At 39.0% G+C, this 23,542-nt stretch overlaps 3 protein-coding genes across 4 annotated transcripts; 1 reads left to right on the top strand and 2 right to left on the bottom strand.

Moving 5' to 3' along the window:
* Positions 1 to 352: 352 nt before the first annotated feature.
* LOC107091148 (guanine nucleotide-binding protein G(I)/G(S)/G(O) subunit gamma-7-like) lies at positions 353 to 1,171 on the top strand. The gene is made up of 2 exons (XM_015384915.1): positions 353 to 539; positions 713 to 1,171. Exons 1-2 carry the CDS (start codon positions 456 to 458, stop codon positions 836 to 838), a joined length of 210 nt encoding a protein of 69 aa, XP_015240401.1. The 5' UTR covers positions 353 to 455; the 3' UTR covers positions 839 to 1,171.
* Positions 1,172 to 1,185: 14 nt separating this feature from the next.
* fbxw9 (F-box and WD repeat domain containing 9) lies at positions 1,186 to 6,964 on the bottom strand. Its single transcript, XM_015384914.1, has 7 exons — positions 6,771 to 6,964; positions 6,537 to 6,684; positions 4,261 to 5,257; positions 2,746 to 2,894; positions 2,454 to 2,657; positions 2,298 to 2,363; positions 1,186 to 1,638 (listed from the first exon to the last, which is right to left on the bottom strand). Exons 1-7 carry the CDS (start codon positions 6,860 to 6,862, stop codon positions 1,564 to 1,566), a joined length of 1,731 nt encoding a protein of 576 aa, XP_015240400.1. The 5' UTR covers positions 6,863 to 6,964; the 3' UTR covers positions 1,186 to 1,563.
* A 2,841-nt stretch (positions 6,965 to 9,805) lies between these two features.
* Positions 9,806 to 22,252, bottom strand: tnpo2 (transportin 2). Of its 2 annotated transcripts, none has more exons than XM_015384939.1 (25): positions 22,154 to 22,252; positions 21,024 to 21,123; positions 20,360 to 20,435; positions 19,702 to 19,851; positions 19,239 to 19,345; positions 18,736 to 18,869; positions 18,444 to 18,525; positions 18,226 to 18,348; positions 18,023 to 18,141; positions 16,696 to 16,756; positions 16,379 to 16,553; positions 15,950 to 16,102; positions 15,418 to 15,643; positions 15,060 to 15,231; positions 14,682 to 14,768; positions 14,454 to 14,561; positions 14,199 to 14,357; positions 13,998 to 14,085; positions 13,801 to 13,899; positions 12,596 to 12,691; positions 12,427 to 12,502; positions 12,257 to 12,356; positions 12,088 to 12,162; positions 11,691 to 11,826; positions 9,806 to 11,502 (listed from the first exon to the last, which is right to left on the bottom strand). In XM_015384939.1, the coding sequence occupies exons 2-24, from the start codon at positions 21,120 to 21,122 to the stop codon at positions 11,719 to 11,721; spliced, it is 2,673 nt and encodes an 890-aa protein (XP_015240425.1). In that variant the 5' UTR covers position 21,123; positions 22,154 to 22,252; the 3' UTR covers positions 9,806 to 11,502; positions 11,691 to 11,718. The 2 variants fall into 2 exon arrangements, with proteins under 2 accessions (XP_015240425.1, XP_015240426.1); XM_015384940.1 differs by having other exon boundaries at positions 22,150 to 22,168.
* Positions 22,253 to 23,542: the final 1,290 nt, after the last annotated feature.

Raw genomic sequence — 23,542 nt, 5'->3', positions numbered from 1 at the left:
CTCTCAATGCATTGTTTATTCCAATTAGTCTTTTTAGACTTGTATTTATATGGTCTGACCACAAAAGTCCAGCAGCCTATATAGTGGTATATACTGTAGAATCCTGTAAAATATGCTTTATGCTCAAAAATTTCTCAATCTTTTTACAAACTTTAACACAGAGTCAGAATAATGTTTTCATCATCAATTGCTGTGAAGTTATGTGTGATGTTTGTGACATTTAAAAAAAAAAAAAGGGGTTGTGAGACCTTTTAAATCACAGCCTTTGAAACTCCCCCCAGCAGAGAATAAAAGGGAGGCTATGGGTCAAAAGACCAAGCCAGGAGCCTGTTAGAGCAGACCCCGCTGTACAACTAAAGCTGATTCGTCCCATCAGGTACAATATTCCTCTGAATCCCTACAAATCAACATTTCTTCAGCCTGTAAAGCGTTTTGCTTTGGTGGGGCCAGGAACAATGACCAGTAGCAGCAACAGCATTATTCAGGCTCAAAAGCTGGTGGATCAACTCCAAATCGAGGCAGGCATGGAAAGATTCAAGGTACGTTTAAATTCAATATAAAAAAAAACTTGTTATAACATGGTGAATTTCAAACTGTATCCTTTTCCTGTTTTTTTTTAAGTTAATAGTTATGCTTTTAAAAAACAAAGACATGACTTTATTTTACCAGATTTGTTACTATTTGAACTCATATCTGTTATTTGTGCGATCAGATCTCTCTCACAGCAGCTGATTTAGTCCAATACTGTCAGGAGCACAGACGCAGCGATCCTCTCCTCACCGGCATATCTGCCTCATCCAACCCCTTTAAAGATAAGAAGACATGCGTGCTGCTTTGATACAAGAAGAGATCAGATACCAGAAACACAGCTGACTGCGAGCTGCCTCATCTGTTCAACTAGGAGGACCAGCTGGTCTCACAAAAACAAAAAAAAGCAGAATCTTTTATCGTTCATTGTGATTTTATTTGTGAATGTTTAAATACAATAAACACTTAAATAATTGTGGTTTCTTTGGGGGTTTTTTAACCTGAAATGAATAAAACATACAAAACACTTAATAATAATAAATAGTCTCAACACAACAGAAACATCGTTAAAAATAAGTTTATCATGTAAACAACTGAGAGTGCAAAAAAAAAAAATTGAAGCTTCCAAAAATGTGTATATTTAGAAGATAGAAAAACTAATAATTGTCTTATCTGGTACAATTACGGTCATTCTAAACCATGTTACACCAGTTTAAACTCACTCTCTAAAAGTAATAATTTCATTTTAATTGTGTCAGTTTGTCATGTTTCTTAGTTTATATTTTTAAGTGTTTTATACCACACCTATTTGACTTTGACAAATCATATCTCTTCTCAATATGTTAGAATAAGCTTATATGTGCAGGTTTCATTGATTTCCACCATTCCTTTCATTACAGATAATATCCAGCATGTATTAACATTTCATCACCAACTGAACTCAATTTAAAACTTACAATGAAGACAAAAAAAAAAAAAATTGGTCAACAAGTGAAGATGCACTTTTTTCTTTTCTTTCAACCCTCCAGTGACGTTTTACTTCCCGGGTCTCCAGATATTGACCGTAGCGTCACCTGAAGCCAACGCAAGAACTCCAGCCTCCACACTCAGCTGACAGAAACCACAGCAGGGCGACAGGGAGACAGAAAAATAAACTCAAGTTAAGGTCATTGTTTAAACTTCTGATGTTCTCATAAAAGCTTTATTAAAAAGTAGAAGCCTAATATAAAACCTGACATTTAAACACTATAAAAAAAACACAGATTTTATTCCCTCACTGCCTGACATTCACATCAAACCGCTCCGGTTTTACATCAATTAGAAGTACCTAAATTATTTCTATTTACTATAAGCCATTTTGAGGAAAATTACCTGCAAACATGAATTAATCAAAATCAAGGGACAGGAAATTGAGTTTCACTGGATAAAAATTTAAACTGTGAAGCTGAGGGCAGGAAAGGTCACTAGCGTTTACACTGTTAAGGACTTGGTTTGCACTGTTCTAATTGCAAAACAAATTTCACCTACTGGTATCAATGACGTTACCTTGTAAGCCTAAATATTGATCGAAATTGCTCTATTCATACACCTTCTATGGGGCTTATATTAGGGTTACATGATGCTCACTCCTTAGTAACTAATTGACCAAGAGTAAAAGTATGGGCTGCTTCCTCTCATCATAGTCCATAATGCAATCAGATAATTTTGCTATGGATAATGATTATCGTAATTAACCGTTGATAGGTTTGTAAAACAATTATAGAACTGACCCCATGGACTACAGATGGATGACAGAGTGTACACAAAGTCTTTGGTGGTCCACTGGGGATATGGATCTGCAAAACAGGGAAGTAGTAATAGAGCTGTTTATAAGCAGCACTGGGTTAATAATCCAAATTACAAAAAAATCCACCCCTGAAACTCACCTTGAGAGTTTTATCGGTCGAGCAGGTGTAGAGGCTGCCTTGAGTCCTGTGGATACCTGTTACCAGAGCTGTGTGACCTACATCAAACTGGGAGAGGGGCTTTAAGGTCCCGGTCTGCATGGAAAAGCAGCGCAGCATGCCTTTGTTGTCCCCAGCCCAGACCTCATGGCCACTGTAGCTCATAGAGGATAAGAAGGAGCTCATCTGCAGAGAGAAATGTTCAGGTTATAAGCCTTAAATCTGAAGAAACAAAAATCACAGATGGTAATATTAGTGTTAAGTCGCGTGCTACCTTAATTTTTTTCAATGCTTTCAGTGCCCTGCGATCATAGACGGCCACAGTGCAGTCCTTGCCGCCAGAGATGATATACGTATCATCCGCAGCCAGACACAATACAGCATTACCATGGAGACCGACGCTTTTAATCAGAGGCTCAGGAGCTGAACAAAAACAAAGAAGTCCTTTGTGAAAGTTGACAAGACAATCTGTATGATAAACCATCAATTTATTACTTTATAAAAGAAAAGGAAAGTTTTTTCACATAGAGCAAAGACATTGAAAGTGCTGTGAATCAATAGAAACATGCAGTGGGATAACAGAGGCAGTGAAAGAAAGGTTGGACTACACTTCTGCATACTGACAGGAGGTGGGTCCTTTTCCTGGAGGTCAAGAGTCACATCGAGGTGAAGATAACCTTTATGAAGCACGATCCAAATATTCCAATCTGGTTACCTACTATCATACGATGTGAAGAAAGGCCCTTACTTTCATCTTCTGTTATTCTGATGTAGAAGAGACGTTTCTCTGTACTGTTGGGTTCTCCTTGTTAGCCGGCTTTACGCCAAGAGAAAGTAGGTATATTCTCATTTTCTGATCCTGATTCTAATCCTAGGTGATGATAGTCAGCTGTGTGTCAGTCTAATCCAGGGTCCTGCAACCTGTGGCTCCGGAGCCGCCAAGTGGCTCCATGGACACTCTACCATGGTTCTTAATAGAGGCTAAAAATTATACATAAGCCCACTAATGATTATGAATATAGTTTAATAACAAATAACAGTCTTAGAAGCTTTAGCTCGTTTCTTAAAAAAAGATTTTTTTTTACAAGAATAACATCAAAAGTGCTGGAAACATGATCTACCTTGGCAATTACACCTTTTTTGTTCATTAAATTTTTGTTTTACTACACATCAAAAAATAAATTGAAAAAAAAAAACACTCTCCCTTTTTTATGAAAGGAACTCAATATGCTTTCCCTTGTTTTAAAGCCTAAAAGTATAAATAAAACTGTTGGTTGTTTAAAATGGCAACTGACTTCAGATAACAGATATTTATTTAACAAAACTGTTGTGTTTCATTAAAAGATCATGTAATATTTGTGGCTCTAAGTAACTTTTATTAAGGCGGACTTAGGGCAGGCTCTTTTGATTTTGAAAGTTGCAGACCTTCGGTCTAATGGCTGTTTTTTAAGTAACCAATAGGATGCTTTCATTTCCATACTTAACATTTATCACTTTGACTTAATTTGTTTTTCTTATTTCCTTGATAGCTGATTAGATTATATGTTATATGGGTCCTTCTTCTGGGGGTGATTGAAATGACAGAGGTAAGAGCTAAGAGAGGGGAAATAAAAGGGGAAACGACTGCAAGCAGACAAGGGAGCTGGGGAGAAAGCGTCTGACCAAAGCATAGCGGCAGGGTAAGAGTTTTACTAAATATATCACATTTTACTGAAGAGAAAGAAATAAAAACCAACAAGGTTTAAGAAGTGAAAATACTTCCATAGCACAATGTGTGACCTGACCTTACCTCTAGTGTCGTAAATATTGATCCTCTTGTCAAAGGTCCCGGCCAGTAAGACATCCCCCTGACAGGACAAGCAGAGGACAGGCGCTGAGGCCCTGATCAGGCCTCTGTCTCTGCCACCTTCCTGTAAGTCCCACAGCCTCACTGTGCTATCAAAGCCCCCTGACGCTAAAAGCGGTCCCTGGGACGCCAGGCACCAGACCCAGCCCCGATGAGAGGTGAAGTCCCCCTTCTTTCCCAGCCTGTTCAGCAGCACACCATCAGAGCCTGCCTCAACGTCCCAGAGTTTCACATCATAGTCTCTGGACGCTGTGGCACAGACCGCACCTCTCCCCCCGAGGAGGAGCACAGAGTTGACCGCAGCGATGTGGCTTGAGGGTAGAGTAATGCACTCCAGTGCTAGGGGAGGACTAGGACTTCTGGCGGATTGATGTGGGATCATTTCTACACATCCTCTGTTATTCATATTTCTTAGGTGGGAAGGGTCATTTTGCTCTGGATAAGGCACATTTTCCCCTACATCTGCATTAAGCCACATCCTTTCATTTCCAACTAGTGCAGCTGCACCAACCTCCAGCCTACATTCTAACTCCTCTCTCAACATCGCCATCTGGTCTCCATCAAACACCGGCTGCATTTCATTATCCTCAGCTTCCACTGCTACTTCTACACCTTCATCAGCAGCATAAGCAACTTCCTGGGCTGCCACTGCCATCCCATCACCCTCATCTGCTTCATTATCATGTCCTCCAGCAACCAGCTCTCTTTCCTGCGGCCTCACTTGATCCCTTTCCTCCTGATTCTCCTCCAATCGTTCAGCCACATGTTGCACTTCACCTGCCCAGCAGGTAATGAGATGCTCCATCTCCAGACAAGAATTGAGCCAGTTAAAGTCCTCCCTCGGTCCAACTGGAAATCTTGCTCTAAATCCAATTAGTCTATGTGCCCGTAGCTGCCAAGCTGTCACGTCTTCACCAACAGTACTCAAAAGGCGGCACACCTGAAACAAGATTAAAAAAAAGGGTCTCTTCATTCACGAAAGCAGCATTAGTAAAAAAAAAAAAAAGACATTAAAGTGCCTTGCTAAAGCACTCATCACCCTTGAACTTTTTCACTTTTGTCTTATGTTTTTAAACTCCAAAATATTTTACTGGGATATCTGATAGAGCATTAAAGAACAGGACATGTGAGGTTGCAAGAAAATAAAATAAAACCTACATTGTTAATCAGCTTAAGAGCAAACAGGTTGGATAGAGAGATTTTTCCAACATCCATTTTCAAATTTTGACCCTTTTATTGTAGCTCTTGCTGTTCCAAAAAATAAAAAATAAAAAGTTGAAACCAATCCACTTGACTTTGTTTCCAATTCAAAATGTCAGAATTAGGGTCGAATTCGAAGCTTTATAGAATTGACCAAAAACAAAGCTTAAAAAGCTTGTTTTGGCTTAGAAAGAGAGGAAGGAAGCGATTCATGTTAGGAAAGAAAAACGAACCTTAAACAGAGGGGGTGGACTCAGGTTTCAGCAACCTCAAAAACCTACAAAGCAGTGATAGTTGATCCCTTCCTGCGATCATCTAAACCTCCATGCAGGGGAACAAAACATCTGGCCTGGTCAGCCAGGCCAACAATTTCCTCTAACGGCCCCTATTTCAGAGGCATAGACCAGTTTCAGGTATTGCAGGCTAACAAGGGACCCAAACGACTCCCCATTCCTAAGGGGCAGAACCATTCTTCTGGTTCAATGTGCCTGTTTTCTAAGCTAATACAAGGCTTTGTTAGACTACTCTATAAAGCTTCCGACTCAACTCTCTGACATTTTGAATTGAAAAAGCTTCCAGGATGGGAAGCGAAACGTCTTCAATCTTGGAAACAAAGTCCAGTGGATTGTTTTTTCACTTTTTTTGGAATGACTATGATCTGGATCACCGATAATCTTCACCAGCATAGCTTCAGCTATATGTATGGTTGTCTTTCAGCTGGAAAGTGAACCTCTGGGCTATTTCTCTGACCAATGCTCTCCTGGTCAGTGAAAAAAAATAGAGGTTGTCTATATTGTCATGCTGACTTCGACCCACCTATTCAGAATGCTTTTATATAAGAAGTAAAATAAATACAAGTCATGTATAATTTTACCTTCCTTTCCTCACACATATTTCAATAAAACACACTAAAATCCAAATTCTACGGAAGTTCAAGGATAAAACAGCCTGAAAAAACGCTTCATTAAGGTAAAATTTCATGATGATGTGATTAAAGGAGCACCGTTTGACAATCTAACCTTTGGCAGCACATTTACTACACAATGTGCTGGAAGGTATGAGGCAATGTGGATTATGATCTCCCATGGTAAAGACAACAAGTCGCTCGATTCTGCAGATGGAGATCGGATAGCCTCTGCTGGTGGTGAGCCAAGAGAGGACGGCAGACTGAAAGGAAATGGAGAACAAACAAAGTGAGTCTTGACTTATGGCATCACGTCGATAAACAAAGAGGCAGAAAAAGAAAGCTTTACCCCTGGAGGTCCACGTTAGAGCTGCCAGGGCGTTGATGTTTCAACTGGTCAGGAAATGATGCATCCGAAGCTTGTTTCCCCGATTCAGACATTTCTTTTCCCTATTACGATTACTCACTCATCGACTGTAAACTAACATGACTCATTAACATTACTTTACAACAGACGCCCTGAATTAGTCCCTGACATCAGAATAACTTAAATATATATATACATTTTGTAAGCGCAAAGGTTGGTGTTTTTTTTTAAATATTATCAGCAAAAAGTTGTCATGCGTAATTAGGTTGAAATGAAATTAAAATATCCAGAACAAGATTCCTCTAGCCCACTTATTTTGAAACGATCCAACGTTCAAAACAAAACTGTCGACGCGCAAATATGACGTCACCTACTAGCCGGGTGTTTTCCATTTACCTTTGTTCTTTGTGTTAGTTTCTCTTGTAGCCTAAATTATTTTAATTTTTATTATAATTTGTTATAGCAATAGATTGAGTGTAAATGTATCTTTAGAGCAGCGTTGAATAGATTTTGGTTAAGATTTAAACGCGGACGTCATTGTGCGACGCTGATAGTCGGAAACGGAAACACGCCCTGTGAGTGGGAAAATATGGCGGCTCCCATCATGATTTCAGTGCATTCATCGATTTCCTTTTTTAAAATTAAACCTGAAAAGTCTTTATCCGTTTGTTCACCCTTTGCCACTCAGCGGTACCCTATAAACTGAACATGTAATAAATGTAAAATATTTGGTATAATTGGGCATATTCCTGTTCATTTGTAGATGCAGGTGTTTGGAACTGTCCTTTTTATTTGAAAGTATCTTTATTCTAAACCCTTGACACATTCACAGCCAATGTCATGAATGCCTTCCTAGCCAATTCTCCATACTGGGGACTGATATATTTATTTTATTATCTAAAGTTCCCCATCATACTGGCATAGTTTAAGTGTTTTCCCTTTTAGGAAACTAGACTTAAATACATTGCAGTAATCTATAATGGCATAAAAAAAAAAAGTATATTTCAAATGATTTTGTTAATTTAATACACAAGGTTCTTGGTTTCATGAGCTTCAGGAAAAGTGGCCATCTTACAGTTGAGCCTGATTCCAGGTTAGTTGGCCTCCATGCGTCGATGCACTTCATGCCTGAATCATGCAGCGTATGCGTGTATATGAGGGTAACACAGGGCCAGGTTGGTTTTGATATGCTTTAGAAATTTAAATCTTTTGAGATTTGTCCCTTTTTAAATAGTTTCTACTGGTCTGGCTTTCAAATAATTGTACTTTCTGTAAGTTTACTGAATATTAGCAGGTCAACATTGTAGTGAGATGTATCTATACTAGAAATGTTGTATTCTAGACAAATAAATATCAGTACAACTCCTGGATGTTCATTTAGGTTTTATTTTGTAGAAATTTAATAGCCAAAGGAAAAAAGAACAAACATCCTAAGTATCCGCTGAGAATGGCATTTATTCCAAATATCAGGTGCAGTGGCACATAATCCAAACATAGCTATGTTACTCTCAATACAATGATTGTTCTATACATGCATCATTTACGGTACAAAACTTTTAGCAGACTCAAAGCTCTTTAGGAAAATACCTTCCCCACTTTTACAAATATTAGATTAAATCCTATCTACACCACAATTCAGCTAGAAGAAATTATTCAATTCTTTTGCCAGCTTTATAGAAAAGATCTGCTTTCCATTTTCCTCCTCAAATAGTCTCCCAGCATCGACTTGCCATCAGCCCACATCAAGTTTAACATAATCAGATGAGAAGCTGTAAAACAAAACCGCTCTTTAAATAAAAAGAATAAAAAGAAAAAAAACTTTTAAAGTCCAAAACAAAAATTGTGCACCACTGCACAATATAGAAAACCAAAAGTAAAATAAATAGATAAAAAAAATGCAATGAGCCTTAAAAAAAAAAAAAAAAAAGAAAGAAAAAAACTTGCATTGAAGACATTTTGTGCATATTGCTATTGTTGAACGTGATAACTAAATCATTTTATTAAGCCAAATGCATCATTGCATTGAATCCTGACCTGTGAGCCCCGGCCATCACTTCCTTTTACATCTAAAAAAAGAGCCATGGTCTCACTGCGGGCTTCTGAAAGTGGTTTCAGGTTTTCAAAAACACTATCAGCAATTAAAAAAGAAAATAAATAAAAAGTCATCACATTTATGGAAAAAAAATGAATCACATTAACCTATATAATGCATAATCCAAAAAGGGTTACATTGGTTTAATTAGGCAGGAATAGAATTTGCTTTTTAAAGTTTTCTTTCCGAAAACGCCTTCATCTTTAGCTTTTCAAGTCCATGCACATTGAAAAACAGAATTACTTATTGGCTGGCAAACAAACAGAGCGCTACATGAGGCAGGCGTGAATCAGCTTGTATTCCCTAGAATAATTTCAAATAGGGCTTGCAGAAAATTATGTCTAGGAAGTACTTCTGTCAACGTCACAAACAGGCAAAGGCCGACACACACACAGACACTTTCGTTTTAATCAACTATAGACAAGAACTTAAAAGCTAAACCGAAACACACCAACACTCCCATAGATAAGGTAACCAGTGTAATCAAAACTAAATTGACTCCCAATAATCCCAGACATAACCTAAACAGTATCAACGGGGCATGGCAACATTATTCACGAGTTTCAGAAGCTGGATAACCAAAGTACAGCAGAAAGCAGATAAACCCCTTTAAGTTAATGGCAACTGCAATTTAATAAACTGTGATTAGAGACGTGCCGAGAAAAATAATTGGAATATCTGGTCAGTGAACATTTGCAACACCCTTCTTGCAAGATGCTTTTAACAGTAAGAGATTAATAAGGGAATTAGAATGAGAGCTTCCTCTGATTTCATTTCTTTCAGATCCTTCCAGGGCTAAAACCTCCAACAGTGGATTTGTAAATGTTTACAAATCAGTATCAAGATGTATTATTTTTGCTTCCTAGACTACTCTTCTGTAAAGTGTATCAAATAAACCAGAGCAGAACAAAAAAAAAAAAAAAAAAAGAAAAAAAAGCTATTTAAGCAAATGCAGCAGAGAGAAATCTGCCATTGCAGTGTGGATAATTACTCATTAAAGAACCACAAAGAACCAAACTGGATTAATATTCAAAGATAAAACATTTTATTCTCTTTTCCTTTAATGGAGGGGGGATATAAACCAGCACATTATAACCCCATGGGAGGTTTCCATGAAAACTTCATATCTTAGTGACCAGAGTTAGAAACGGTACAAATAGAAGCACAACAGCTCCCATCAACGCCTTAAGGATCTATATTTCTTTAGGAAATACAAAAGCAGACTGTTGCTTTAGTTAAGCTTAACGCTTCTATATGATATTCTGGTTTAACAGGAAATCTATATTGTACAGCGACTGTTGATAATTGCACATATATGGCATGACTATCCAAATACAAAACACTTGTATCTGTGAAATACAAATATTTTATAAACCAAAATCCACCAAAATTGCCGCTGCTCAAAGCTTTATAAAAATAATGGCAATGAAACCTGATTGGTGCATTTCTACCCCCTTCAACTCGGACAAGGAAACGTTTTCTGATGAGTACTGCCTTCTTCCTAAAATCCTATTCATCCCCTTTTCGTTGTTGCATTATAAACCTATAGCCCCTCTTGAGTGTTAAATTTTCGTTATCTTTTTGCTTACAGCAGTCCTAAAAATATCCCTTATCCAAAACAGGCTTAACAAATTCAGTATATTATTACCGTACGTCTTCCATTAGAAATTCTATTTTCTCAGGAGAAAAAGTGCATCTATACCAGTAAGAATTCATCCTTGGTGACATTTCCTAAATATCACGACAACGAAGCCACAGCAGCAAAGTTAATTCTTGATCTGCTTACAGTTTTATTAAGTTGCTGCATTAACCATCAAACAGTAGTTTATTCTTCAACTTATCTATAGTCTGTCTGAACACAAACAACCTTAGTTAAACCTAATGGGGGGTGGGAGGGATGGGAATGATTGCAGGGGAAACTTGAACCAAGCATTAGACTGAAAACTGATGATTAATGCTATAAATAAAGACATTCACATAAACATGCAACTTAAGCCTAGATTATATGCAGTATAGTTTCATGGACCTGGGATGGCTTAAACCTTTACGGCTTTTGTTGACGGGAAAGAAATAAAAGTCCTACGGTTTGTAAGGAAATTAAGAATTCCGACTAAACGTACATATGAACAAAGACTTGCGTGTGCCGGGAAAAAGGTGCGAGGTAAAAGGATCCTTTTACTGTTTAAAACAGCTACATGTGAGCTTTCTACATGCTTTGTATTTTGCTGGTTTGGATAATTATTATTTTGTACCCATCAGCCCAACCCCTCCCCATCCAGACTTCACTAACTTGTATGAACAACCCAATCGTGGAGACGGAGGTCTAAACTCTGCCCCACCCCCGCCTACCTAAGATCCCTGGATTTTAGTTGGCAAAAGTCACTTTTGAGTTTCTAGCAGTGAGGCATTTATTAGAGAGGTATACGTAAATATCCCTGTATTAACCCCCCCTTAACTACCGCCCTCATCCCACCCTCCCTCAGAGACAAACTGGGCGCAGGGGAAAAGGAGGCCGTCCGCAGACTGGAGAATCGGGGGCCAGTCACATCCCTCCGGCTCGAATTTCTCCCCATGATTTGGGCAGTGCAGTGAGTTCCCCTGTTACCCTCCCCCTTCATGAACCTGTAAGAAAGTAAGAAAACAGTCAAAATCTATGTTGTCAGAGAAAACACCCGTATTGGTGAAAAAGTTGGGATTCTGGATCAGACAAATGTGTTTGGGAACAAAATGTATCATTAGTTCTCAATGAGCTGGGTGTGTCATCACATCCAGAAACTGTCGTCTTGTAGGTTCTTTTAACCAGGACTTACTTGACAGGTCAGTGGAGCAAGGGTTGGATTAGACACCATAGCAGGTTGATAGTCGCTCCTTTAACAGAGGGGGGAACTGCTCTGAGAACTGCTGCCAGTTCTCCTCTCCCACCTGGTCCTTGAAGCCATGCAGGATCTTAGGAGAGAAAACAAAATATATTTAAGCTTTCAAACTTAAAAATGCATCAAAAGCCTGAGGTTTAATAGTCTATCAGAACCAGTTTTTAGTGCAACTAGCTGGCTGGAAACAATAGCATATTTCACGACACTTCTCAGAATCACAATCATCCCCACTTCGTTATCAGTTTTCGAATGTCTGATGAGTGATCATCACAGTGTGGTAAGCTACGACTAACAGGAAACCCCGCTCACAAGGCCATGATGATCGAAACCTTACCTTATAAAACATATCTCGCAGGTCATCCTTTGGGTTGACCCATGAGGCCACAGCATCACAGAAGAAAATAAAGTCCTGCAGAGATTTCATTCATTACTTCAGCACATTAAGGTAGATCCACAATATTAGTTTGAACCTGCCACTTGTCTAACAGAATTAAGGAGCTCACCTGCACCACACCTGCAGGATTGACACCAATCATAACACAGATTCCCCGAAAAGCAGAGTCCTTCTCCTCGTTATCTCTAATATTCCTCAAAGACGTGCACCTGTAATTAGACACAAACCTTATAAGCATTGCAATGGTAAAATAACGGAAAACTTTCATGAAAGACCCACCATGGTCTGATGAAATGCTGCAGCTGTGGTGCCACTTCCTGAGGGCAGACGAAGCCGAGTCGGCCGATTGTAATGGCTACACATAAGGAAACAGGTTATTCAGGTCATCTCTCCTCTGGGTGTTTCTCCAACACAGCATGTGTGCATCTATGATCAAATCTCTGTTTACCTGTGTTTTCCAGCAGAGTCTTTGGGGTGTTGGGTCTGTTAATGATCTCCACCAGGTGAGGCAGCACCATACTAACGTAAGGCTGCATCTCTGCACCTACACAGAACAGGGTGAGACAAAGAACTTTAGATCAGAAAGGAAAACCTCTTAAACAAAACAAACTAAAAGTTAGAAAACATCTAAGCCACTTATTATCCAAGACTAAAACATGGATAACGAGTTAGATTGGTTAATGTATAAAACATTTAAAAGATGCAAAAGTGTGAAAGCTTTAAGGAAACATTTCAAAGAAAACTGTCATCTAAACTCTTTAATGATTAAATAATAAAAAAAAAATTAAGATCAGCAGACCATAGAGCAGAAATCATAAATGTAATACAGCTGAGGAAATACTTTGTGTTGTCAATGCAATGTCATTAAGACAATGTTTAAAGCAGCACAATTTTTTTTGAGTGGTGCTCCCCCTGCATGACCTTTTTTAAAATAACAGTGTAGTAAGCAGCTTTCTGTGAGCTAAACAGCACCTTAAAGATCAACACTCTTCAGGATCTGGAAGACACAGATCACGACCAAACGTCTAGGTTGTATTTTGGATCGTTTAAAGCAGCCTTTTTTGGTTAAAAAAAAGCCATGTGGCTACTGAAGCCAACAACTTCAAATGGGGATGCTGTAAAGCAGTTTACCATAACGACTCAGATCAGAGCCATAAGAGCTGCTGAAGTCCGAGGCTTCAATAGGGTTTATTAAGGTGAAAAGGTTACATAGTGCTGCTTTAAACCATGTCTGCATTAACTCACATTATAATCAAGTAGAAATTAATTTATATTTAGGTTAAAGGAGAGATTGTAACTATACAATCATGTTTACATTAATGTTCATCACAAAGTTGACACTTCACTTTGAAAAAAATTTAAGTCTAGAGTGCTGTTCTTAACCAAATTTCTTTTTGTTTACACTTGTGTGTACAAAATAACAAATAAAATCTCTAAGTCTAAACAAGCCAGTAGTCAACATGGCCTAGATCAATATGGCCATGACACACGACTGAAGATATGAAGAATTCAGGATCTGGATCAGAAAATGTTTTGGGAACAAAAAGTATCATTGTGGTTCAATGAGCTGGGTGTTTCATCATGTCCAGATTCTGGTCACTTCTTTGATAAAACTATGTACCTGCATCAAACTTGGAAGAGCAATAGTCTTACCCATCTGCATAGAGATCTCCCCGATGGCCCAGGTGGCATTGTTACACACAGAGATAAACTCTGGGTTCAGGTTTAGCCCCAGGATGGGCATAAACTCAGCTGGAAGGAGACAAAAATAAAATCAATAAATACTCAATGTTGGACAACACAGGAGAGCAGCAGAAACGCGTCCATTTCTAGGGATTAAAGCGACTCACCAATGCAGGGTTTCACATGAAGAAAGCAGGCCTTGGTCAGATCGCCCAGCAGTGCAAAGGAGCTTTGTCTCACTTCAGGCATTGTGTCCTGAGGCCAAAAAAAAAAAAAACAATGAAGGTTAATCAGGTTAAAACTAAACATTGTAGACCTATAGAAATTCTCCTACAAAATATTCAAACTATTCATGTAAAAGGTCACACCTGCATGCATTGAAAAAGCAGGGTCATTATGTTGGAGCGAGCCACTAGTTGCTCCACATGGCCACCGAGCCCCTCTGCAAGCCCACTCAGCAGGTCCAAAGCCACGATCATGAAGTCCTTGTCTGGAGCCTCATACTGGTCTGGCTGCTGGTTGTACATCTGGAGAGACAGCAGAGGGTGGAAGCTTTATGGTTTTACAAAACCAAGTTTATGAGAAAAAGAAATACTGCTTGTTGATTATGTTCTTGTTCCTACCATAGCCTGAGCAAGCGTCTTCTGAACTAAAGTGACACAGCGCTGATAAACCGGCTCGCAGTACGGCAGAAAGCCACTCTGCAGGGCTGTGGCCACAGACGACAGACACTGAAATAGAAATCACAGCGCAAATGTTAGGCTTTTATCTAAACGCCACAGCTTATGAAATTAACATGGTTTTATTTAGATTAATCATCTCCAAATAAGAATGAATAAAAAGATACTTGCCTCTAAAAGTGGAAAGAGATCCTTGTCTTCATCTTTCAGCAGATTCCACTTGGCTATTAAAGGAGGCATCAGCTTCTGAATGTACTCCTGGAAAACAGAACCAAGATTAGATTTAAAGACATATTAGGGAATTAAACAAGTGAAAAATCAGACTCTTTTTTTCCTTAAACAACTTTAATTTAATTTGATACTTAAATGGGTAAAAAGCAGAAAAAAAAAGCAAAAAATTATCAAAATCCTTCAGTGAATGTGCAAACCCTTTCCCCTTTATGGGCTGTAGCCTTTAAATGTGATCTGAATTTCTCAGATAAGATCCAAACTTTGACTTTAGGTCAAAGGAAAGGAAAGACTGGCTTGTTACTTTACGAAGACACTCACAGCTTGGTTGAGATGGTGACCCACTGAATCCGCAAGAGTCCCAATGGCATCATAGAGGATGAGGAGATTCTTGTGCTGGTACTTCCCAAAGGCAAAAACCAGAGTGTCCAGGATGAAGCTCAGGTAAGGAACCAGTTCTGTGCATGCTTCCTCCTCCAGGGTGGCAAAGGAGCTAAAACACAAGGCAGAAATCCTTAATGTTCCTCATCCTAGATCAAATTCATGAGGTTTCTGGAAGTATGCAGCATGTGGATCAGAACAAACAATATGGGAACAACGTGTATCATTGTTTTATCAATGAGCTGGGTGTTTCATCATGTCCACATCAGCAGAAGTGGAGAAGAGGGAAGCTGCTCACCTGCAGGCAGCCTCCTGGACTCTCTTGTTGCTGTCCAAGATGCGTTTCAGAAGCTCCGTCATCAGCGGTTTGAGGTAGGAGTCAGGGGGCTGGGACACCACCCAATGCGCGTAGCGACTCAAAGTCCAGCAAGCGATGGAGCGCACCAGGGCCTTCTTGTCACTCAGACTCTGGATGAGGTGTGGGATGAGCTCTGGCAGGTAGGGCACCATGCCCTGCATGCAACCTGAATAGGAATACAAATAACAAGGTTACCATTTATTCAGCAACGGACCAAAACCAACGACAGTGGCTGCGATAAAAAAAGACAAAGGAGATGTTTTCATAAGATGTTTCTAGAGTCAAATACCCCTACATGCATATGTCTATAGCTAATAGCAAAGCTTGAATGATCATTTGCTTAAATGGGTCGATTTCATGCAAATTCCAGCATTTTATTGCTTTAGTGGTAGAATTAGGTGTATAGCCATAAAGCAATTTAGTTTATACTGAATAAAAATCTCAACCCTGATTTAAAAGGTCATCAACTCACCTTCAGCTATGGCTCCAAGCACCAAAATACCAGACTCCTTCACGACCCAGTCCGGATGGAAGAGCAACCCTTTGAGCAGCGGCAGGAGGTGAGGGAGCAGCTCATCGCGGAACACGTTAGCCAGAACGTCGAGTGCTGCAGCCGAACACTTGCCTATAAATAAGTGACAATGATTGATTAACTAGTGAGGTTTCAGTTAGCAGTTGAAAACACCTCAGCCTGCAGATATTTGCATTTTTTTAATGCATCAGTCAATGAAAGCTGATTCATTAGAGCTTTCAAGCTCTTCTATTTTTTTAGGATTTGTCCATCATCCTCACCTGAATAGAAAAAAGCATATGCCGCAAATATTGGCCAAAAAATAAACATCTACTAAAACTATTAGCTTCACATGTAAATCTCCTTTCATCAAAATTCCTCATCACTCACGCAGGTTCCAGTCTGTAAGTGCATCATCATCATCGTCCTCATCATCATCTTCAATGTCTTCATCCTCCTCTCCCTCCCCTCCTTCATGTTGCAGGGTGACCGTGCGTGACTTGTGGAAGCGGGGCTTGATGTCCTGCTCGCTGTCGGGCACCGCCTCGTCTTCTTCCACATCACCCTGAAACATCAGGAAGAAAAGCCTCAGCACCCCACTGGTTGATAAGCTCTGTACAGCTCACTCAGACACTTTGAATCTGTGGGTTTAATGTAGACCCTCAGTATTACTCTGATCAAATGTTTTAACAGACCACTGTTCTTACCTTCAACAGTATGATGTCGATTTCAGAGTACTTCATGCCGTTTACTAAAACAGGAATCAGCCTGTAGTGACAGAAGAACTTGGTATCAGAATGAGAAAGACGCGTTTTATGTTTTCACACTTTAAAACCACATCCATTTCATTGGGCTTTATGTAATAGACAAATATTGACAAAGTTACACTTGCGATAATAAGAGCAAGTTTTCAAAGAGCTTTACCAGAGATCCTCCCATCTGGATTTGGGTCTGAGCTAAACTCAGGAAAATGGTTCAATGTGCTCTGCGGCCCTAACCACCCCAACACACATTTACACATACAAACAATTCATCAACTAACTGCATAGTTGTAGATCAGTGTTAGAAGCTGTTTATTATTCAACACTACTTGTTGCTCCATCATTGATCCACATATATTTTTTTTGTTCATCATTTACATCATTCTACCTTCCTTGTTCTAGTTTCTTTAGCTTTGTGTAGATGTTAGCACTTCTACTGGCACAACATAAGTATCACAATACCCATTACAGGTTTATCGGCTTAATCTTTACACTTAAAGATTTTTCTGAACAAATATCTTATTTGACTCTGTGTGAATGAACCCTAAAGCCTGTTTTCGCTTGCTGAGTCCAAGAGGTCAAATTAGGCCCTTTTATCGTCCGCATTCCTCTGGGCTTCCTGACTTTTGCGGCTAGAAATTTTTGGGACGAACACACTGGAGGAACGATAACTCCTACTGGCGAGTGTTTGCAAACAAACATCTACAGACAACCTTTTTTTTTTGTCTGAGCCGCTGGAAAAATTCATGTTTTCTACTTGTGTGGGGTTATAAACTTGCCATCTGTGGCTCCACTAAGCTACACTGTTAAATCTAAGACACCAATGAGAGCAGCGACTGTTGTGTTTGCTCAATCGTTCCCCAATTTCACGTTACCCCTTAAAGATCATGGTTCTTATGGGTGGATATAGGGGCATCATGCAGGTGAGATTTAACAGGCCATTTCCAATTAGCTGATGGAGGAGATGAAGTAAATCATTTACATAAATAATCTAAAGGGACTTATTTCCTGACTCATCTGTCAACAATTGCTTTTTATTACACTTTTCCACAGGAAACAGACATACAAGTGCTCGTATTCAACATCATTCTACCTTTTAAAGTTATGTTCTACACATTTACAATCACAAAAATAAAATAATCCAAATTAAAAACAAATGAGATCTGTGGTTGTAAGAATAAAGATAAAAAATAAAGAAAGTTTAACATTAAACTCAAATCTAGCTTATACATCTGTTAACAGTGACTACATATTAGGAGCACAGGCTACTCACTGCACCAGGTGTCCGGACAGCGCCTCCTTACAAATGGGCTGCTCCGCTAAGGTCAACCAGAACTCACAGGCTTCCAGAGCCACATTCTCATCGGGATCCTGAGTTCGCTGCAGCATATACTTTAAAGGATAATAGAGATAGATGTAATATCATGAGTCAAAGGCAAAAAAACACACCACAACCAACCGCCGTTCTGAACCTACCTGTATAATGCTGTGCATTTGGGGGATTAGACGGTCAATGCGGACCTCCAGCAACATGACCAGGGCTCTGCAGATGTTTTTACGGACCTCAGAGTCTTCGTCTGCTGCCAGCACAAACAGACTCTTAAAAAAAAAAAATAATAATAATAATGTAAGGACAATTTTGTTCATATAATCGATAAAGCTTTGAAAAAAATAAAAAATATCACACAGCTAACCTCTATGAAGGTGTCAATGTTTTCCATGAGGGCCTGGGCTCTTCCAATGATGAACTGGTTCACACAGGCTATGGCATGGGACCTGCAAAAAAGGAATTAAAAATACAGCTTTTAGAGTTAAAGAGGAAAGATTGCTCTCGTTTCAGCTAAATGTAAAGGAAAACCAAAATGCCGGTAAATGCACACATATGACCAATCTACTCCTGTTGCCCCGCAAACATTGCTTCAGGAGCAGGAAAACTCATCTGAAACGTCATGACACATGTTTAGCATTTCCTCCTCCCTGCTGTACCTAATCTTTGGACTGCAATGCTTGAAGAACTGAAGAAATTTAGGTATCATAACGTTGAGGGGCCTGTTCAGAGCGTCGCTGTCCAGCAGCTCCGACGAGTCCTCGCAGATCTTCTGCAGCGCACCGAACGAGCCCTGAGACACGGACATACACAGAAAGGCTGTCAAATCAAACGCAAACATAGACGGGAGACACAGAGGAGAGAACGAAACGGCATCAGATGATCAATGTGGAGCAAAGGGATCACTGCACACACTTTGGCTTTCAAACTGTCTTTTAATTATCTATCGGTTGTTTCACCAATGGTAAGTAATTAGGGCACATAATCATGGTAGAGCTGTAATAAATGTTAACAGAATCACTTGACTCCTACTTTTGCCAAGATACAATCTGATCAATTTTATCAATGCAACACTTAAAAATTAAAAGGCTTCGGAACGTTGTATGTACATTGTATGTACATTGTATGTTTTGACTGTAGCGACAAAGTCATAGGTGCTGACCTCACAAGTGTTATAGTCCTCCGAGTCGAGCAAGTTGCAGAGCTGTGGCAGCAGCTCCGGCCATGACTGGAGCTCTCCTTTGGAGGCGATTGTAGTGATGAGGATACCTGGGAGAGCAAAGACGACGGAGGTTAAATGATTTAAAAATTCAACACAATATACAAACACATTCATTACGGTGGCTCTGGATCAGACAGTATGAATACAAACACCTTCATGATTAATCAGATGTTTTAGATGCATCATATCCAGACAGTAACATGGCTAATATGTAGCCAGGAATTAGCCTAATTAAGTGTTTAGAGGAGTTTTAATTTTAAAATCAATATAGTCTTAAAACATGTGCGTATACCTACACAAGCCCTGTACATATTGGGTATCGGTTAGACTTATTTAATAATAACCAGTTTCTGCATTTAAAAAAAAATCAGTTGATTTCTATTGTCACCGACACAAAACATACCAATGGTGGCCCGAATAAGTGGCGACGGATCACCAATGCTGTTGAGGCATTCCCGCTTGATGAAATCGGAAACTCCCGAAGGGAAGTTCTGATAGTGAGCCTTAACATTGTTCTTCAGTATCAAACCACTTAAGGAGCGAGTCGGCTCATCTGGGACAATAAAGAAAGAAGAAAAAAAAGTTAGAATTTTGTAAATGTTATACAGAACAGCAAACACGCAAATGAATTATGTGCAATACAGAAATCACTGTTATTTTACAGAAAACATGTAGAACTAAACCCTTCCACACATACAAATGATTGGGGGGGAAAGACAGGTCCAATATTTGGCACCGACTTGTTCTTTTTCTTTTTATACGTTCAATTAGATTCAGCTGATTTATGTCTCATAATAAGACAAAAACCCAAGCTAAAAGCCTGCAGCTGAGGCGTAGGAGTGAACATTGAATAACTTCTGCGTCAACGTACTTCAGAAGTGTTTACATTCCCACTTGCAGAAGAATGTGCCGAAACATGGTTCACGAAGCAAGAAAAAAACATTGACTTTATTGAAAAATAAAGCATGACAAATAAAACATGACTAAGGCACTTTTATTCCAGAGTGTCAATCCTAACTGTCAAATTTAAATGAAAAGTCTGAATATAAAAAGAGACTTACCTTCGGTTTTGAGTCTTGTGAGGACAAAGATGAGATAATTGTTGAAATCAGGAAACTGGTTGAGTTGCTCAAGTTTCTAGTAAAGCAGTTAAGGACCATTTTGTTCACACAAAAAAAAACTAACAAAAAAATTAGACTGTAGCTGAACAACATGAAACATTTGTGTGTTGTGTGTGTGAGCTTAATTTCCCAAAACAGTACTTACAGGGTTCTGACTACATGCAACATGAGATATTCAAGACTCCTGATAAAATTATACGTCCATTTCACTAGATTCTTGAGAATCTCAAAGTTATTTGGGAGTGGTGGACTAGTGGTTAGGGCCTTGCGCTTGGATCCCAGAGGTTCCGAGTGAAGCCCCATTCCCACACTGCTCCCAAAAGGATGGGTTTAATGGGTTAAATGCAAGAGATGAAATTTCATTGCTTTGTACTTGGGAAAACTTAATGACAATAAAGTTGAATTCTAATCTTAGGGAAAGAACCTACACTATAAGAGGATTACATGTGTGAAAGTGATTTTAGTAACGCTAAAAGTTGATATCAGAATGTTTAAATTGGAAAGTTAAGCTGTCATTTGGCTTTAAGTAAAATCAGTATTAGAATCTGGTCACCAAACTGTAACCAGTGCTATGCCTGTTACTAAAAACACAGCAGCAGGATACTTGTTGGACAGCTCTTTGTGTCACTGTGTTGGGCGACTGGGAGTCTTTGAGTAGCTGGAGGACCTGCTGGAGTCCTTGCTCATCTGGCTGCCAATCCATCCTGTTAACACACAAATAATTTACATTGTTTGTTAGCATGCAAATTAACTGGGACAAAAAAAAAATGGAGGAAAACATGTGGTCTCTGGATCAGACAGTATGAATACAAACACCATCACAGAAGGTCAGAGGTTTTTTTTAATGCATCATCTCCAGTCCACATGTGCAGCTAGATTAGCACAAAGCCAAAAATGAATAAGCGCCCACGTTGCGTTGGTTCAAGTAATACAAAATCCAGACTGCTAGCACGTGGATATTAAATATAACGTGTTTGCGGCACAAAAACAAAACTATTAGACCAGTCGGCCAACTAAAATCTCCGTGACCCGGCTTAACCACCTCATGTTAATCTCATCCCCACCCCCACGCCACACGGTGCACCAGTTCACGCAGCTCGGCGCAACATTTTAGTACCGATTTCAACGCAGTGGTTTGTGTTGAGTGGGTGGGCCAAAAGACACGCGGGTAGCCGCAGGGGTCGCGTGTGAGGAAAAAGTTCAAACGAAATCTGCGAGGGGATGTTATACTGTACAAAAATGATCCCGATCAAAGACACAATTACTTTGTTTTTATCTGGATCAATATACTGAGGTTTCATTTCTAACAAATTCTAATTAATTATTTTGTACAGCAAACCTGATGCTGCAAAAGTTGTTCTTCTTCCTCGGGCCTACTACTTGGAGAGGCAGTTCTCCCGGCTGAGTGCTCACAATGCGCCCTATGATCGAACTTGAAACTCCAGACTTTTACGTAAACGGATCAGATACGTTGATATTCTGAAAACGAAAACACCCAAGTACACATTAAACATAAGCAACTAATAAAATTAATCCAGCGGTAATTACAGCCCCTATGAACACGTTTTCCCGGCTACCATTAGCCGCTAAGCTGCTAATGCTAATCGTACTAGCCGCTCTACCGTCGACATTATCTTTTACTCGTTTGATTTATTAACGTCTAACCGAAAACGCAATGTGAACAACGTAATAACATACTTCGTATGAAGTAACACACTACGAAACTGTACCTACAATATCGGTTAGAACGAGATATAACCAGTGCTGGGCCGTTCGTCTTCTGCTTCGTTTCAGTTCCACTGGTTCAAATGAGCACGCCGACTTAAATTGACCTGCAACGGCTTCCGTTAAGCGCAGGATTTTAGCTAACTGTAGTCACGCGAGATTATGTTAGAAGCGTTTGTTAAAACTCATATGACTGATGTGTTTTCTCGTTTTTAATTAATCTATTTGGATTCCTTTTCATATTTACAATAACATACATTTTATCAATCACCTGATAAATGTATATTAGGTTATATTTAAAGATTTGTGTGATTAATGAATAATAACATATTTACAAAAGTTTTTATATTTATATTCCTTGTACAAAAAGTTGGGGGGATACATCTTGATTAGTTCAGCACGTTTAAGGGAGACTGTGTTGTGTCAAGTTGAAAAACATGAAAAAGAATTTTAGCTCTTGCAGCTTTCGTCTGATTTTTGAAATGTTGGCCTATTAAAAAATCCAAAACCACATTTTGATATAAATGAAGGACAGCAGACAGAGTAAGTGAAAAATCCAGTTCACAGAATGCCTCCAAAAGATTTCAACATCATTATTATTTTGGCAAAAAAGTAAAATGGCTTATTGTTTTCGTTTCCACACAGCAGTTTAGGCCTCAAAACTCTGTCATTGGTTACATTTCAGACCATCTTTTAGTATTGCTTAATTATTAACTTGTCTGAACCACTACTGTTAAACCCAAGGTTTTATTTATATTTGTGAATAAAGGCTTTCACTGTGGTTTCAGTGGCAGTTCCAGACCAAATTTACCAAGGGGCGCAGGGTGGGGTCAATGCTTTCAAATGGGGCACATAACAAAAGAGTGAAACAAAAAACTAATCTTTAAATAGTAAGTATGATGCAGAACCAATGAGCCAGTTACAGCCAAGGAGAAACCAGATATAGCAGGTAAAAACTGTGATTAACACCTTGATTTTGAAATCATCATTGAAACTGTACAAGAAAACAATACAAAGTGACCCAAGGGACCAATCATTTATGGTTTCTGCAACATAACCTATAATTAATTTGGTATTACATCTTCAGCACAGGGGCACTGTTGCCTGTCTCTAGGCGGCCATGTGTGGTTTGCTAAAATCGCAAAATCTCTAAAATAGATTTGTTAACCCTTTATAGATTGATAGATAACGTTTATTTTACACGATTCTAAAACAGAGTAGGTGGATAAAGAGAGTGTAAAATGAAATTGAACAAAAAAATATTTTATTCCCAATTTAATAAAGAGGGAAAATATTAAAACATCTCTGACCTAATAAATTGTGAAAACCTAAATTATTTTAAGTAAGAAACGAGTACTGTTATCAAACCCAATAAAAGCACCAATAATAGTAATAAAA

Source organism: Cyprinodon variegatus, unplaced genomic scaffold, assembly GCF_000732505.1.
Source record: "Cyprinodon variegatus isolate N-32 unplaced genomic scaffold, C_variegatus-1.0 Scaffold327, whole genome shotgun sequence".
In the NCBI taxonomy this organism is placed as follows: domain Eukaryota; kingdom Metazoa; phylum Chordata; class Actinopteri; order Cyprinodontiformes; family Cyprinodontidae; genus Cyprinodon; species Cyprinodon variegatus.
This window is presented reverse-complemented; position numbering and strand designations above follow the sequence as displayed.

Bases quoted from the DNA above. Each gene is read 5' to 3' on its own strand.
- fbxw9 (XM_015384914.1), bottom strand. From the start codon at position 6,862: ATGTCTGAATCGGGGAAACAAGCTTCGGATGCATCATTTCCTGACCAG. The intron at 5,258-6,536 runs GTTAGATTGTCA...ATCTTGTTTCAG, and splicing joins TAGTAAATGTGCTGCCAAAG to GTGTGCCGCCTTTTGAGTAC. The intron at 1,639-2,297 runs GTCAGTTCTATA...GGTTTCTGTCAG, and splicing joins ATCCATCTGTAGTCCATGGG to CTGAGTGTGGAGGCTGGAGT.
- tnpo2 (XM_015384939.1), bottom strand. From the start codon at position 21,122: ATGGATTGGCAGCCAGATGAGCAAGGACTCCAGCAGGTCCTCCAGCTA. The intron at 18,526-18,735 runs GTACAGCAGGGA...CCTTTTTTGCAG, and splicing joins CATTGCAGTCCAAAGATTAG to GTCCCATGCCATAGCCTGTG. The intron at 18,142-18,225 runs GTAGGTTCAGAA...TATCCTTTAAAG, and splicing joins AAATGCACAGCATTATACAG to TATATGCTGCAGCGAACTCA.
- LOC107091148 (XM_015384915.1), top strand. From the start codon at position 456: ATGACCAGTAGCAGCAACAGCATTATTCAGGCTCAAAAGCTGGTGGAT. The intron at 540-712 runs GTACGTTTAAAT...TTGTGCGATCAG, and splicing joins CAGGCATGGAAAGATTCAAG to ATCTCTCTCACAGCAGCTGA.